Source organism: Aphelocoma coerulescens, chromosome 10 (genome assembly GCF_041296385.1).
Source record: "Aphelocoma coerulescens isolate FSJ_1873_10779 chromosome 10, UR_Acoe_1.0, whole genome shotgun sequence".
Lineage (NCBI taxonomy): Eukaryota > Metazoa > Chordata > Aves > Passeriformes > Corvidae > Aphelocoma > Aphelocoma coerulescens.
Genome location: NC_091024.1, coordinates 528795 through 546786, shown reverse-complemented (window position 1 = coordinate 546786; position 17992 = coordinate 528795). Strand labels below are relative to the sequence as shown.

Genomic DNA, 17992 nt, shown 5'->3' with positions numbered 1-17992 from the left:
AAGACTACCATAATATCCCTGTGAAATTAACAGGTACTATGTTCCTTTTAAGGAGAAATTACAATAAATTTTTAATAAATCCAAGACCTTTGGGGCCACAGTACTAAATTTCAAAGACCTGATTACGCATAGTCTTTGGTATTAGACAGAACTTCCAAACAGACCTTGTTAGCTCCAGATGCATATGAGTGCCTCACCATCAGCCTCAGAGTCAGACTATTTTGTGGGATAATCTACTGGATTTATAATAGAATATAATTTAGTTAAGGCTATCGTACTACAGACTTGGGTTATTTTTCATATATCAGAGCTATTCTCTGGCAACTTCAGAGCCAGTTTTTCAACTTCTGGTTGAAGAAAAAAAATCTGAGTTGACAGAAAAAGAAACATACCAGAAGTGGTAAAAAATACAGAAAATGTGACAGCAGAATTTCAGCTTGCAAGGAAATGGCCTGAATGGAATATACAGGTATTCTCAATGTACATGAAAATGAATTCATATTTTACATATTTAACACACATACATCTTATTTTAAACAGATGACAGATCTGCTTCTAGATATTATAGACTTACCAGATGCAATGTGAGAAACCACCAAACAGGTGATTGGGTTACTGCACATTTCTGCTACTAGCGAACTCCAAGTGTGTCAGGAGATGCCATTGCAAGCATACCATTTTTTGAGTAGTTTGGAGAAAAGAAAATTAACATCTTATCAACTGAAAAAATCCCTTCTGGATTCACACTATGCAAGAAACAGGACTTGGCTTCTCACATAGAGAAGTTACAATAGGTTTGGGTTTTTTTAATTTTTATTTTTAAAGCACATTTATAGACAGGAACATGGAATAGCAAATACCCTGGACAATCAGTTTCATTTCTTACTAACAGAACATTATGACACCATAAAATCAATATCAAAACTTCAGGTACATCTTTAAATCATTTATATATCATTCATAACAGCTATCTCAAATCCCTTTTATTAGCACCTTCCAGAAGATTTTCTTAAAAACTCCCCATCCTGTCATGCATATACTACCCAATTCTGTTCCCTGTATGTGAACATCTGTATGTACAGGTTTCTGTGTACAGCTGGAGCTGCAATAAAATGGCAAAATGTGCATAGGAAAATGTGTGATTATGAAAGTACTACAAAGTATTTATAATTATATGCTTAACTTTACCCTTCTGAAGAGCCCAAATTACTCATTTACAGAGCAAATAGTTGGGGGAGACAAAATATAGGAAGAGAACTGTATTCTGCGATGCCTGAATACATCTTTCAGAGAAACAAACAGGGAGGATAAGAGGAAAGGATTTAGAAATCTGTATACATATGACAAAGACTTTCTAACCACCACAAACAGTCTATTAAAAATAATACTGGGGTGGGGTGGTTATTGTTCAGAAACTGTTATTTGTTCGGCATATGCTGTCTCTGATTTTAAAGGAAAATAAAGAGTAAGAAAAGACAAAGCTTGTACATGAGAGTACAGGGAAGAGGACAGCAATAAAATCCACTCTCAAATCTGAAGTATTTTAAATACTAATAAGCCCAAAAGATTTTGATTGAGGAGCATAAAATAATGACGGATGAACAGGAAGACATAGGGGTGTCTACATGGCAGCAACACCACCGCTATGACCCCCTACTATACATACAAAACACAGGAAAAGAAAGTCTTTATCTCTCTAAAGCTGTGACCATGGCAACCAAGTCTCAGGAACAGACAAGAGTGGAGTATTTCACTCTCCTGGGCAGCTCCAGACCACGAGATGCGACTGGCTAGAGACTGTTACAACATCTTATTCTTCCTGTGGACCAAGTACTACAAATTGTGTCTCCTGGTGTTAGTGCTGCCCACACAGTTCTCTGGGTTCTGCTTGTACTGAATGCTGCATTTTTACTGGAGAGGTCACGCATATTTTCCTGCCTCAAGACGAGGCATTTGCTGCCATCACATGACCTGTCATATCATCAGGCTCCAGTGCTTTCTGTTTGCTGTCACAGCTAAAGTATCGAAAATCCTCAATATTGCAGTGCTGCTGTGACCTAGTAACTCAGATGACTCTTACAGCATAACAGTGCTCTGTGAATGAGGAGTTATTTCAGAATTGATTTTATTAAAAAACAGCATGTGGTTGAGAACAAATCCTTTTCTTTACAAGTAGTCAAAACAGAAAACTCACCTTTCAGCATAAGTACCATCTGTAACATTAGTTGGTTTATTTTCTGTTAAGATCTTCCTTTCCATAAATACCTATTTCATCTGAAAAAAACCCTCCCAACATGCTTTCTTCTATGCTGGTAGAGTGAGGCATACAGAAATTTTATGTTCCTTGCTACAAAAATGCTTGAATTTTACAATTCTACAATTCTTGCTCCAAGAAAGTTGTCAAGCACTTTGCTTGAAAAATTTGTCCTTATTGCTAGTGCTACCACTCCAACATCAACTGGCCCAAAACAGAGGGAACAAACATTGCCATAAGAATATATATTCCAACCAATACCAAGACAAAAGTAAATGCCATCTAGCGAATAGAAATGAGGTAGATTACACAAAACCCAGCCTATTAAAATAATCTAATAATATTTTTACTTGTAGGTATTTTACTTGTAGGAAGAGATTAAAAATGGAGATGCCCTGTGATGTGTCTTTGCAGACCCTCCTTACTGATTTTTACATTTGGAAGATTTCTGTCATGTCCAACTCTGTGTGTTATTGGCATTCTTCAGAATAGACACTTTCGGAAGAGCCTTAGCAAACTACTGTCAATATCCTTCAGCTGAAGAAAGCAATGAAGAACAACACAAAGAATACTACTGAAATCTAATTTACAATGCTGTTTTACATATGTGGGTAAAAAGAACAATTCCACAATGCAGCCAGTTCTTAACCTCAGGATTTCTGATGCAGGTGTAAGACCCCAAAAGAAAGGACATGGAAACTCCCCTGTTCTCTCCCTGACTCCATCTAAACTATTCCAAACAGTAAAGGACAATAATCCTGTAACATGAATTGTTAAGACACAGTAAAAGTGCTAAACTGGGCTGAATAGAAGAAATGACCAGCTCTGAACTCCAAAGATAGGCAAGTAGTTTCCATCTACTCCTTGGTCACAATCTGTAAGATGGAATGAGAATCTGTCCCTTAGTGTCTGGAATGAAACCCCTCCCTGGCATGCACTCTTCTGACTGCACTGGATCACAGCAATCAGTTTTCAGTTACACTTCATATATATATATATTTATATATATAAAATAGTATTTATTAATAAGAACAAAGATCAATTATCAACTGGAGGGAACAGACACATACAGCTAAATTCCATACATGTTCCAAGTATACATAAAGTACAAAAATGTACATGTGTGTATGCATACATATGAATCTAAAGATACACTCACATACTGACAAGTCAGGTATCCTCAGTTTCTGCAAACTGGGGAAAAGATGACACTGCTTTTTTTTCTTTACTCTGAGACAGACTTTCCCAAGCTCCACTACCCTTTATTATTCTACATCAATAAGTATTTGCTGAATGATGACTCAAATTTAGAGAGCTATGAAATATTCGAGTATAAGCTACAGACTGACCTGAGGCTTACACACAAAATATAAGAAGCAATAAAAAAAGAGGCAAAACATTAGCTAAGTTTTAACTTAAGACTGACAAATTAAAACAAAAATATGCCCAAATCCAAGTGTGAAGTTCCACAAGGCATATATATCCATGTTTAAATCTTATTTGGAGATTTGCAGATCTTTAGGCTACGCAAAATTCCGTAAGAAAGAAACAAGAATGTAGTACTGCTATGACTGTGACCCTACACCATGGCCTCCAGCAGATGAAACACAACCATAGGATTTATCAGTTAGGGCACATTCACCCACTCAGATCTAACTCTGACCAATGACCTAAAGAGAAAAAGAGAACAATGAAGAGACAGGGAAAATGAAAAAGATATCAAAAGAGACTGTAAATCACTAAATTTTACAAGGACAAAAAGGTCACAAAATCATAATTATTATTGGTTCTACAATTATCTAAGCATAAATCTTAGCAATGACCAAATTTACTTTGATAGAGCTCTAAGTTTTAATGAAACTATACAACTTATTTCCCCACAGCCACCCAATTAAATCTAAGTCTTAGACTTCTAAACAGTTTAATCCCTGATTTCTGGGTGGGATGAGAAAAGTTGTCAGACATATTAAATAAAAGTTTACTTAGGGAAAAAAGAATGCCAACCAGACAACCCAAACCCCACCCCTCACAAGTTCTTCAACTCTTGTAATACTTGCTCTTTACCACAGATTTAGAAGGCTCATTGTTGGCACCAATTTTAAAAATACTGGAGCATATATAACTACATAAAGTTTTTCTCAAAACAGTGTTTGAAAATCTTCCAGCCTGTTTGACCATCAATATGATCAAAGACTTGATCCATAACATCACTATCAGCAGAGTAATTTCATTTCATCCATTGCAGGCATGCTTCTGAAACAGCAGAGGTTTCAAGTAACATTTAAATTTATCAATGTGGCATTAACACAACAAGAAATACTTTCAGTGTATTTCTGAGCTCTTCTCTATTTTTTGTAAAGATTTTTTTAATGATCATACAGATGGATTTGACTAATGTTAGACACTGCATATTTTATGAGGGCTGCCAACCTCATTAAAAGCCTTGTTTCTTTTAATGATACCTGTGTAGCTTTTAAATGCTTGAGGTAAAATTTTCTATGCTTGACAGCTATCTTAAAGTGGCATGTTTTTTTTCATTCTCAGCAGAAGTGTCTCAAGCCATTTATCATTCTTGTTAAAGTCAAGAAATAATTGTTCCAGAAAAACTTCATGCCTTAAAGTATGGACTCAAAGCTGAACATTCGCCTTCTGTGAACTGCACCTCCAATGCTGATGCCCTGCTCCCACCACAGTGACAGCATTACTTGATGTAACGTTGCTTTTCCTGCTTCCTCAGCTGAGGGAGGTCCATACAGACCCTTCCACACGGTGACAAACAGAGTCAGTCTCACTACAGTGAATGGAAGGGATAGTCTTTCACCCCTACTGAAAACCCCAAGATAAACACCTAAGTATCACCCTGATGCTACATTTGCAAAAACAGGTAGTAATAGCAAGAAAACCTCTGAACTGAGGTAGCAGGTACTTCTACGTAAATCTCTGGTATACTCAATACATCAAAACATGGGGGTTTTAAAATTACGTATCACCTAGGGTGTTCTAAGAATGACTCCATAGATAACATTGTCATTTTTAGGATTTCTGCTTTGTTTAGATGCAAAAGTTAGAAGCCAAAACAACTGTAATGCTTCTGCACTGAAGAAGAAAATAGCAGAACTATTGTTACTAAGCACTCAGATATTGGGCTAATCGACACGTCAAAATACAAGAAAAAGTATTCTATTCAGAAAAGGATTCAGGTACAGCACAAATAGAGAAAGCAATACACAGTGTGGATCAAACAAAATACTATTTAGATGTTTATTTAGTAATTATCTATTATTTATTGATGATTTGGACCTTTCCTAGTAAGGGTTTTAAGCATAGAGTTAGTTTTGACTATTCAGGAGATCTGACTTCATAAAAATACTCTTTAGGCATGTTTCAATTGTTTTTTTCATGGAGCTAGCAGCATGGAAGAGTTCTTAAAATTTGCACTCCCTGGGAGAGTATGAATAAAAAATTTAGCCAATGTAAAGCTAAATATGTAGTATGATAATGTAACAATAAATTGAAGTTTTTTTAAGTGATATTATGTCTTTAAATTCAAACTAAACATATTGTAAAACAATAAAACAGAGCAAGACTCGCAAGGCAAAAAAAAGTATCAGGAAATTAGTAGATGATTCATTCTGCAAGTATTATGAACTTCAAGGAATAAATTCATTTTAAACTCGTACTAATTGAAAAAATTTATTGCTGATAAATGAAGATTAACTCTGAGCAAGGAATATTGCTATTTGAAGTCTACCCATTCATTCCTCACTCTTAATACATATTAGATATAAAGGTGGCTTAGTAGACATGTTGCCATATGCTGTTCACAGCAAGGAAAAATTCTTTGATCCTTTTATTACTATATCTTATTGTACTGGTATTTACTTTTCTAAAAAAGCAAAGATACCAGCTGGTTAGGAAAATGTAAAAGCAATACAGATAACAACTAATTTCCTTATTGAAGGGGATTTCAAGTGGTGGCTATTGGAAGAAATATTCCACACTTTAATTAGACTAAAATTGGTAATTGATTTTCATATTTGTCTTCTAGCACACAAGTTTGGAGCATATCCTGTACACATACTATATTAATACTCCAAATGTATGATTAGATCAATATTCATTGTCATGGAAAGATATTCCACTGTAATGGAAAGTTGCTGTATACATATATTAAAATTTAGGTGAAATACATTACACTACACAGATATCATTTCATTGCTTCTGTACTGTTTCCTAGATCACTACCCACATGCAGGTACAATACCAACATCTAAACTTCAAGTTATTTTGCTTTGCTCTGTAAATCAAGGGAACACAAGGATGTAATTAAATTTATCTTATTTTAGCCGTGTAAGAGCAGCAGGCAATTACCTTTTTCCCTTTCCCCCCTCCCCCCCCACCTTTTTTAGTCTTGCCTTAGTCAGTGGGGAAAAGATACAGACAAATTACACTTGCAGTCACCTACACTCCTGGTATTTAACATGTCAGCATAAACCATGCTGAAAATCCCATTTATTTAGAATATATGCAGATTAGTGTACTCAGAAAGCTTCCCAGTGACTATGTAAAATAAGGTTATCTTTGGAACTCTCACGAAAAGAGAGTACAACAAATTGTACATGAAGTAGCACAGACTTAGATTTTAACCTAGGATGCAAATTTTCTTCTGCCCCATAAAGTAATGATGAAAGCCTGTTGAAACAAACATTTTTAAGTCCTTTGGAATGCTTTCTGTACAAGTGTGTCAACCTCTGTCACAGGAAACTGGACAATGAACTGTTATGCATAATAAAATCTTCCATCTGCTTTAGGGGTCATCCTATTAATTACCTAATGGAAGAACAGTTTTTAAGTGGTACTAGGCCTCAACTTTAGAAAAGTCATCTGTCAAATTCAACAGAATTATTGCTGACTCTACAACTACGTAAATATTGAACTATTCAAGAAATTTCTTAATCCACAGCCTGAAATTATAAACAGACTGGCGGTTTCCCAGTCATCCATTAACTTTTGCACAGGAACACTGTTAAGATTTGGTATTTTAACTGCAACCAGTGATAGATGAGTCTGACACAATACTCCGCTGACTTAAACTTAGAGGCAAAGCCTCAGTCATGAAGCTGACTGCACAGCCAGAAGAAATACACTTTCTGACTGTAGAAGCAATAAAAGCTATCTTATATCCCTTTCCATGGTGGAATTCAAGCACAAGTCTACCACTTAAGATTTTATCCTATTTAACTGAGTCAGGGAACATATTCAGAAGTAACTGTTTAGGCAGGTGGTACTGTGTGTGGTTGCCCCTTCATTTGCCAACAGATGAAATCCTAATGAAAGGTGCTGTGTTCCTGCAGAGCTGCCTCAGTGATGCTGTGTACATCTCTGTCATACATCTGAACAATGCTTTGTCTGCCTGAGTGCCACTGAAGTTATCTACATAACTCTTGATCTAGGTCAGGCCAATTTCAAGGATCAATGCCATGACCTCTTGTATTCTCCTGCAATACAGATGTAATTCAACATTAAAGCAACTACAGTATATCCTACTAGGCTTTCTCAGGTATTGACCCTAGATGCCACCTTTTAGTCAGCAATGCATAACAGGAACCAAAAAAAAAAAGATTTGTTAATTGCTACTGTATAGCAAATAACAGCATCTTTTCTTGTGTACCAGCTATTCTTAAAGAGAGAGTGATTGTGGCACTCATTCTTCTGTTGACACTTTAAACAAAAGATACACACTTTTATCCATCTGCACCCTGTCTGAATATGTAACATGCACGAGCAGTGGCACTAATTTTACTTCCTTATTAATCTTGAAATAGGCAATATTTTTATGAGTAAAGGAGAGATAGTTCAAATATACTCTGATTTTTTCTGTTTTGTCTAAAGCAAACAGTGTAGACAGTGTGTTGTAATAACCTGTAAAGTAAATTGTGACCTCAGTGCTCAGTTAGTAAAACTGTGTTTTGATACAGTTTTAACACGCTGTGCATTTCAGAGGGGCTCTGGACTCAATGTACCTTCCTCCTCTCAGGACATACAGCTCAGAATTGCCTGGACACTCATATTGTAGTGTCTAGTACCATTAAAACTTCTAATAGTTCTGTCTGTCCAAGTTTAAATAACTACACTTATTACCCACGTGAATCAGCATTACATTCTCAAATCCCCTGGGAATCTACAGTTTAACCTGAAAACACTCAGCTTTAGTTCTGCTGACTATACAGTTGTGAGCTTTACAATTATCTTCCACTATTAAGTGATTATCAATTAAAACAAAAGATCTTGGATCATGAACTTTTGGAAGAAAGCCTAACTTTGTTCTCAAACTTGGGACTGTTTAGACTGAAAACATCAGTCTTTTTAATAAGTTTGATTTTTATTTATAGCTCCCATGAGTGAATATTCTACTCAGTTCACTGACATGTCAGCTAAACTTCTGATTGTCAGGATCTGACTTAAGCTATTCTATTTTACTAGTAGCATACCTTGAAACATAAAATTTTCTTGCTTGCTTGTTTATATGAACACTGGAACTCTCCAATTAATATAATCAATGTGTTAGTATTTATACTAATGTTTTGGTCTTCCATAAATTATGCTCGTATAACACCATGTGACAGACAAACCTTCAGGAAAGTGAACAAAACAACCCTCTGTGTTATTACCTGTTTCAATTTCCCAAATATAAACTGAATTGTCTTCACATCCAACAATTAGCACATTCTCAAGAGGGTCAAATTTTATCTTCTTCACAGGAAACAGATGCTTTCTGGCATGTAAGAGACATGCTCTTTTCTGAAGGTGTAGAATTGCTACTGAGTGGTCACTGCACACACAGCACACTATACTCTGGTCTCTCAACTGGAAAACAGAAAACTCCAGTTTCAACACTGTAATCACATTCATACCCACATCACTTTAACAGGCTTAGTAAAACTATTCCAGTGATTTCTTTCCCAGAACATACTCATTTTAGGAAATTGTGGGTTTCTTCAGCCAACATCTTGTTTTCAACAGGCTGGCTATACAATTCATTCCCTGACAGGAAAACATACCATCTTTGGTTTTTCAGTATTTTAGACATAATTATTTAAATTCCATGTATTCACAATGTTTAGCATATCAAAGCAGTGATTATATACAGTAGCAGTTGTCCTAGAAGAAAAAGTAGTAAAAAAAACTACTTTAAACCAAACTGGTGCTCATGGGATATAAAATTATATCAGGTCTAAAAACAAAAGCCAAGGGCAAAGTATTTCTAACAAAAAAAACTGCTTAAGTTACAAATTGATTTCATCCTGTATGGATCTGATACTGCAAAGCCTTCCCTTCCTGCAAGTAATTTTTGGTGGCACACAGAGGAATTCCCCTACAAAAAAAATTCATCTCTTTAAACCAGGATGGAACACTAGCCAGGCAGGCATTAAATCCTACTCAGTTTTTAGAACAAAGATGAAAAGGAACCTTACAAACATTAAAAACTTTGTTACTGCAAACCATTTTTTTGACTACTTAATTTTGGCATGTAAGCGAACTGTGAGTCATTCATAGGTATCAAATGTGTCTTTGCAGGCTAAGAGCAAAAATGGAAATCCCAGCCCCATGGAATACAACATCCAAAGTTACATAGAACACTCAGTACAGTAAATCTTCACCTAAATTTAAGTTCAAAATTCAATTAATTAGAACACAACTTTAAATTATTCTAAATATCACAAAATGCAAAAGCATACATGCAAAGGACCACAAAGATGTGTCAGTAACCAAGATGAAGTATATATATATCTTGGACCTTTAGAAAAGATCAGATTAAAATATTATGTTCAAGCTCCTAGCCTTACTGAGCACACTTTAAATTTCAGGAGGAGTAGTTAATCAGATTGACATATAAATTGATAATCACAATATTAAAAATGGTGAATAGAATGAGAGAATAAGAGCTTCAATTTAATATGCCACAAACTCAAGAACTCAACTCCCTGAAATTAAAAGCAACTTTCAAAGAAGACAATTAAGTGAAGGTAAATTAAGCATAAAATGGTGTGGTCTAAAGTATTGCCAGACAGTGTTTCTTTTTATTTTCTCTTTATATACACACACACAGATGGATATATAGAGAGAATTTTTTGGGGACATCATTTATTATGCTTTTACTTACTCTGTAGTGTTCTGGGGATTGCAAGAGCTCTGTCACTGGACCAGACTGCAGATTAAATTGGTGTAGGATTCCTCCAGTAAATATATCCCAGCAGATCACAAGAGAATCCTGGCCCCCTGATAACAGCCAGCTGGGATCAAATCTTACTGATTTCTCATGTGGATAAAGCAAACAAGTGACTCTGCTACTGTGACCATTCAGAACCTTGTAAGGTAGATTATCTGAAACAAGATGGTGCCTAAATTATTTTTGCTCTTTAAGAGTAGGAGTTCCATATTTTACAGTATATTTACTAAAAGTCAGGATATTCAAAGGACTAAATATAACCAACCTTCACATGGGATCAAAGAATTTTGGACCTGTTCCTAAAACAGAGAACAAAGGTCTGCACTCTGAGCTTCATCTACTGAGATGTACCCTTTATGTTCCCTTCAGTGGAATGATCTTTTAGAGAGCAAATAAAAAGAAAACTGCCAATATAGTGAGATGTCACATATCTCACTTCTAGTGGATATCCAATCCCACAGCCATCCCCAGATTCCTAATACTGGAAAGCACCTTGGTAGTGCTAAGCTGTGATCCAATAGATCAGCTACAGAAGAAGAAAGATCATCATAATCTTCCATTTTTCTCATTTCATCCCTGACCACCAGCCCTATTCTTCAGAGAATTTTTACAGGGATCACTGGAAGGGACGCCAGAAGTATGAAGTCTTCTGTGCTTGACTGAGATGAATCTGAACAAATTGTTAAAACTTACCTTTAAGAAAAGATATGTTTTCTAAAAGTCTTGCTCTTGCAGTTTTTAAACCTAATGTTACAAAAATTTTCCCATTTTCACATCCACACACAAGCTTATCAAGACCAGGTATGTACACAGAGGAACTGACAACTGCACTTCCAAATCCATCTTCAGATCCACAAAGTTGATCAATAATGCCCTCTGACATGGAATGATGTTCATCAAAATTATCCTGAAGAGTCCACACAGCTGTAATTGGGATCTCTAGAGGGTGGGGCAAGAGAGGATTTTTTTGTTTATGCAAAACAAAATATAAAAAGTTGAACTAAAAACACACATTTTCATCTTTTGATCACTTCCCTTAACTTATCCTTTCTGCAGTCTAAGGTTGGAAAGTCAGCAGTTGCTACTCCTTCTTACTACAGTGAATAAATGAGCATCACTTTTTAGTGTGAAAAGTTTTTTATGAGAATTCAGATTTTAATGAAAACTGACCCCAAGACATAATGAAAAAGATGGTAGCAAGTGTGCCAAAAGTGCCAAACCTTTTGGAGAACCATCAAACGTTGACACAGGAACATCAGGAATGTGCCACAAAGTGATCCGTCCTGAAGCTTCACCAGAAAAAAGAACTTTGTAGAAAGGCTCCTTTCTTTCGTTCACGAAGCCCATGACAAAAGGAAGACTCTGTGAAAAAGAACAGTAAATCAATAATCTGAAAGAAAACTGATAAAACAACGTAATAATTAATTGTAAATGTGAAGGCTTTTTTTCACCAAAAGCCGTAAATATATAAAACAAACCATAGTTGGTTCCTCATTTGCCACTAAATCCTGCTCATGCCAAGTCCACCCTGCCTGGTACAAGCCTCTCAAAGATCACCTCTGCTTTGCAAGTATTCTCGGCTAAACCTACACCTCAAATGGAAAAGTGAACTGGGAGTTCTCCTCAGGTTTACTGTTTCACCAGCATAAGCACCAAAGTCAGGCTGAAAAAACAATGCAGTGAAATGCTGATAATCTTTGCATCAAAACAAATTCAGCAAAGCTTCAGTCATCACAGCTTGCATGACTCCAAATAATGAAAGGTAAGAATTACGCTTTTACACAGGTAACAGTCTACAACACCACCATTCAGTCATGAGGTGGCGAAGCATTTCAAAAGAGCAATGAAGCTGCTGAAGGGCTGGGAGCATGGTTCTGATGAGGAGCAGTTGAGGGAGCTGGGGTTGTTTACTCTGGAAAAAAGGAGGCTCAGGAGAAACCTTATCACTCTCTATGACTACCTCATATATTGGATATACCTACTTACAACACTGAAATTTGAGAGTCCATTCCAAAATAATTAACTGTCCTGTAAAATGGTTCCATTTACAGTCCCAAAATGGAGTTCAAAATGGAACATCACACAGGCAATTTGGTTGTCTCACAAATCTGCTAAAAAATTATTTAGGTAGTAAGGTAATTACTAAAGCAAAAATATTAAAAAAGAGCAGGTCAGTATTTTTTAAAAAGCATGTATTTGGGGGGAAGCATATATGAACTTTGTACCACCACTGTAACCCTATTATTTGCTAAGCCAGGTGTTTTGGCTGTTTCTTTTCCCTCACCTTTCCTGACCTTTTGGCATCCTTCAGCAGTTATCCCATCTGATTTTAGATCACAGCATTTGGGGAAAAGCTGAATGGCTTATGCTATTTCTCTTCAACTGAAAATTAAATCTGTCAGGCTTCACAGGATTATGCAATAAACATGCTTTCTAAGGGCCTACATTTGTCAACAGAAAGAAAGAACACTACAAAACCTCACAGGTAGATATTTAACACTGTTTCTAGTCAGCTACGAAAAGTGTTTCTGCTGCATATCTTCATAAAACTGCTTAATGAGCTGCTTGACAGCTTGTCACACAAACACTCAAACTAATGCCATTTCAGGCAGGAAATAAATCCACATCTTCCAACAATCACAACTTCATAAACAGCATTAGCAATCAGACTTAGAAAAAACACCAGAAGCAAAGCCCCACAGAATAATCTATTTGTTTTGATTTATTTTTAGCCCAAGTAAGAAGGCCTACCACATATCCTGCTGCCCATCCCCCAGCATCCTAATTATAAATTCTACTTTTTAAATCAACTGGGTTTCCTTATTTATTCTTTTGTGGTCATACAAAGCACTACATAGAAAGTGAGTGAAGATGAAGGTTTTCCAACACAGCCCAGTCCATTTGAGATACTTGTCTACACAGTAACTCCAAATTTGAAATTGGCGTGACATGCTCTGTTAAACATGAATTCTCGAACGAAAGTATAAAGATCACCTACTTTTACAGCTTCCTCTTTTCTTAACACTAGAGACTTCTTCAAGCCAAGACCATGGTTCTGAAGAGAGTCACATGTGTCTAATTTTATGCACTGTGGGTACATCAGTCTGCTCACAGTGCAAGAAAGTTCTGCATGTGATTATGCCTCTGAAGGCTCAAGCAGTATTCCAGATAAGATGCCACAGAGTCAGACCCCCTCAATTCAGGGTAGAAACACATGGAAAGCAATCTATTTATGTAGTTTCATTGACATATGTGTACATTCCTTAATAAAACAAGAACTAAGTAACTTGCTTGCATTTTGCTCCTGGGGTGCCTTTTTTGATTTTGGTTTTATAACAGGGTTTTATTTGTTGGGAGTTTTTATTATTTATTTTTACAGATTTGAAAGTAAAGTTTCTAAAAATATTTTAGACCACATCTTTATGTTAGAAAAATATTTCTCTTTTTATCAAAATTAGAAAAAAGAAAAACCAGCTACTTCAACAACCAGTCTATCTATACTTGTAGAGGGATTTTTTCCACCGTGAAAAAAAACTAAATATAGCCAAAATCAAAGACAAAATATGCTATGAGCATCTTCAAGTTTGTAAGTAACAATTTTTAAATGAAGGAATAAATATTACTCATGTTTTTAATAGAGCAATTAAATCTGTTGATGAATTCATCAATTTTTTGGGGATTATTCAGGTAATTGTGAACAGACAATAAACAGACTTTCAAACCCTTATGAATTTACCTTATTTTCCTTCATACCAGTAAAGCTGAGTAAATGAGGATAAACTGTTTCTTTCAGCACCTTTCCATCAGCAGGGTACATGCTTTTAGAAAGGCCACTGCATAATTAAAAAAAAAAATAAACATACAAGGTTTAGAAAGTAATTTTTTTAGAAAGCAGAACAGTAACATCCAAGATTCAAAAGTTAAATTAAAAGTAACCAAATAAGTAATTACAGGAGACTTTTTGAAATCACAGCACCAGCTGCCCAAGTTCTACATGGCTAATCTTATTCCTATGTCCCCTGCTGTGTCAAACAAAGACTGAGGGCTGTCAAACTCAGGGCAAATCTTTGAGTGCCAAAGTGGTTTTGTTCTGGTTTTTGATCATTTGCAACATGCAGAGATTTTCCATAGTAACCCTCCCAAAGTTCATCTTGTACCTGAACTTTTTGTGTGAATTTCCCATCTGAGCCCACCTGTTTAGCAGCTGGTAGATGTAACTGTGGCCATCTTCTGTCCAGATGATAAGTCTGTAAGCTGCCAGCACCTCCCCACCAGCAAAGCACTGACCACTCTTACAGAACTCAGTACAAAGCAAGGAGAAATCACAATAATCATAGACCTAAGTTCAGAAAAACAATAAAATATAAACAAATAGTTTTGGGAAATCCATTTTAATCTAAACTGGGTTTGGGCAGTGGATCAGTAAGTAGAACATGAGTTCAACTCCTTGTAGTTTAACTACTTCTTTTAGAGCCTAACATGCTTTGATACTAACAAACTACTGCAAAGTCAGGGTCAAACCATACAGTTCAAAGTTAAAGACACTAACAGTTAAAAAAAAAAAAAAAAAAAACAAACCAAAAAGTAGCATTAGGGTCTTATAGTCTCACTATAGAAATTAATAGAAAACAATGCATGATAGAGATATTTTTCCATGAAAAGCCTATCTATTCTACACATGAAATTTCTCTATAAATCTTTTTGTACAGAATTTAAGTAGCCCAAGAGACATCTCAAGGATAGTCTACAACTACATTATTCAAAGTTGACCCAGGTGTATGTGAAAATTTTTAACCCAGTCCTGTCCCCACAGAGATGTTTGAGTCAGGTGTACATGTTAAAATAATCCTGAGTGATCAGTGCAAGAGAAATTTTGTAGCACTGGGAAAGAGAAATACAGAATTTTTACAATAAATTTCAGTTTAAATACATCGTATTCTCTACAACTGTTACTTTTTTTTTCATTTTAGTTATTTTACTACAGCTACACGAAAAAGCAATATAGTCTGGGGTCCTTGGTTTTGCTGGCTTCTATCAACAAACATAGGTCCCTGGCGACTGAAGACTTGCCAACAGTGAGTACTTCTGTCATACTTAAACAGGGTTTTTTAATCTTTGTCTCCCTTTCAAATGCAATGTGGAGGGGACTATAATGCCCCCAGTGCCCTAAAACTGTCTGATACTTAAATACCTGTTCTTTCCAGCCAATTTTGTTTTAAACTTTTAAAGCAGAAATACATTCATAAAAAATAAAAGCTTCATCTCTTTCACACAGTTTAGATAAGCCAAGAAGTGTTGCAGGCATAATTATATCTGACAATGTGTGAAAATTTTCTTTAACCTAAGGAGAAAAACAAATATCTGCATGTAAAAATAATACTAGCTTTCCAAAATTAACAACATTAAAAATAAAGTGTAATGCTCAGAAATATACCTGCCAGCACATGGAGGACACAACTAGAAGGAGCCTTTCCGTGTAAGTACAAAACCTTACTGCTTGACAATTTATACAGTCCAGAGATTTTGATTCCTTTTCACACACACTTTGTCTCTCCTTTACAGAACAGAGGAAAAAAAAAGCTATGAAGTTTGTTTCAGGTATCTGAGCTTTTAGGATGGAAACAATCCACTGAAAATAACCTTCTGTTAAGAGACTTTCAAAATTCAAAGCAACATATACTTGTTAATTAAAAATAACATAGAAAGACAACAGGTTCACAATTAACATGTAAACAGAAGAATGTAAATGTTCAGTGTGGCTCAGACCTTGATCTCACCTAAAGAAATGATAAAGAATGTGGAGAAGGACTAAAAGCAGGCCATAAATAGCATCTGCTGTAATGAGTATCTGCTAAGTATTCTTCAGTCAAAAAATAACTACAACAACCTATAAATTGAGAGTATCAGATTCAGAAAAGCTGATGAATATAATACTTTCCCACTAATTCTTGTTGCAACCAGGAGAGTGAGATGTTGGTGTTGCCATGTCTTGTTTGCTCTTAACACCTTTAAAGGCAGTGTAAAAGTAATTAACTTTCTTAGCTTGGTATTGCTAAATGTAAACACTGTTAAAAACAGTGTATGTATTTTCACACTTTGTGTGTGAAGAGCAGACTTATTAAAGTCATGCTCAAAATTATTCTATTGGAGGTATATTTATAAATCATTGATTAAATCACTTAAAACGGATGTTTTCTGTTTTGAAAGATATGAACAGTCTCAAAACCTCTCAGAGAAGGGGTACATATGCTTGGAATCATGGCTATAAAACTGAAAGCCATTTTCTTACAACATTCAGCTTCAGTTAATTCCAAGTAAAGCCAACAACACTTACTTAAAATACTGTTCTTTAGAATTTAGCTGGATTGTTACTAACTCTGCGGCAGTCACTCCACAAAAGGCAGCCCCAGGTAGTAAAAAGACTGCACCACACCATATGTTCCTCTGACATCTGTAATCAGTTGTCAGAGTCTTCAATTTTTACAACATGGCAGTGGGGTTTGCTCTAGGAATGTTGAAAAAAATACACGCACCCCAAAACACTGCAGATAAATCAAAAACACTGGGATGGTATCAAACATTGGACAGGCTCTCCTCAGGGGCCTGATTCCATCCATGAACAAGTAGTGCTGCCCATGCCCTGCAGTGTGTTGAGCCAGGCAGTCATGAGTCACCAATGTTCAGAGAAGTCTGTTGATATTTTGCCAATCTGTCTCATAGTACTTAGCTGTACTGTTGAAGTCCCTTTGTAAATCTAGCTTTTAGAGTTTAATTAAAATACAAAAATTGCATCCCAATTCTAGCACTTGTTCACGAAAGGTGACAGCTGCTGAGAATATTAACACAAAAAAGAGTAAGTGAGCTTGAAGACACAAAAACAGGGCACTTGACACAGCAAGAGCCTTTTCCAAGTGAAGACAGCATTGTGAAAAGCAGACTGAGGAAAACAAAACCTAAAGGCCCATTTTGAAGAGAGCAACAAGGGTGAAGAGGGAGTACAAAGGCCAATATTGAAGAGCTTTGAGCTTAAAGGACAGAGTGAAGGGGCTCAAAGACTTTATCAGGATAACAGCAAAGCATCGCAGCTTCAGCATCCTGGAATATGAAAAGACAAGAAGCCTGGCTGAAAGGTAGCACAGTTGTCAAGAAAAGAGCTGCCCAATGGCCCAAATTTAAATAACACTATGAAGATGTGTTTTCAAAATTTTGTAACAACAGTAATAAAATCTATTTAAATACACATCTAGAAGATTTAAATTTATTCATATTCTGCTTCAATGTAGTCTTTACTTGAGAACATTAATGTTATCACTGACCTGGATACTATTCAGAGATGAAGATAGGTCCCACACTTTGAGAACTCCAGTTATAGACACTGCAACCAAAGAGTCTTCTGTGTAAAGTTAACAGTGAGATAGTCAACTTGAAGCCAAGTTCAAACAGCACCTACCTATTCAGCACTAAAACAAGGATTCTGTAGGACACTGCTTAGACAAAAATCTGTTTTA

At 35.9% G+C, this 17992-nt stretch overlaps 1 protein-coding gene across 18 annotated transcripts in view; it reads right to left on the bottom strand.

Moving 5' to 3' along the window:
• WDR72 (WD repeat domain 72) overlaps positions 1 to 17992 on the bottom strand; it is a 130558-nt gene that overhangs the window by 96215 nt on the left and 16351 nt on the right. For 17 of the 18 annotated variants that reach the window (XM_069025441.1, XM_069025439.1, XM_069025438.1 and 14 more), the window contains 8 exons: positions 17801 to 17877; positions 15919 to 16038; positions 14678 to 14823; positions 14221 to 14317; positions 11705 to 11846; positions 11178 to 11423; positions 10419 to 10639; positions 8926 to 9121 (listed from right to left, as the gene is read on the bottom strand). In XM_069025441.1, the coding sequence (XP_068881542.1) occupies positions 8926 to 9121; positions 10419 to 10639; positions 11178 to 11423; positions 11705 to 11846; positions 14221 to 14317; positions 14678 to 14823; positions 15919 to 16038; positions 17801 to 17877 (1245 nt within the window). The remainder of the gene's footprint in view (positions 1 to 8925; positions 9122 to 10418; positions 10640 to 11177; positions 11424 to 11704; positions 11847 to 14220; positions 14318 to 14677; positions 14824 to 15918; positions 16039 to 17800; positions 17878 to 17992) is intronic. The other variant, XM_069025448.1, reaches the window with a different exon arrangement.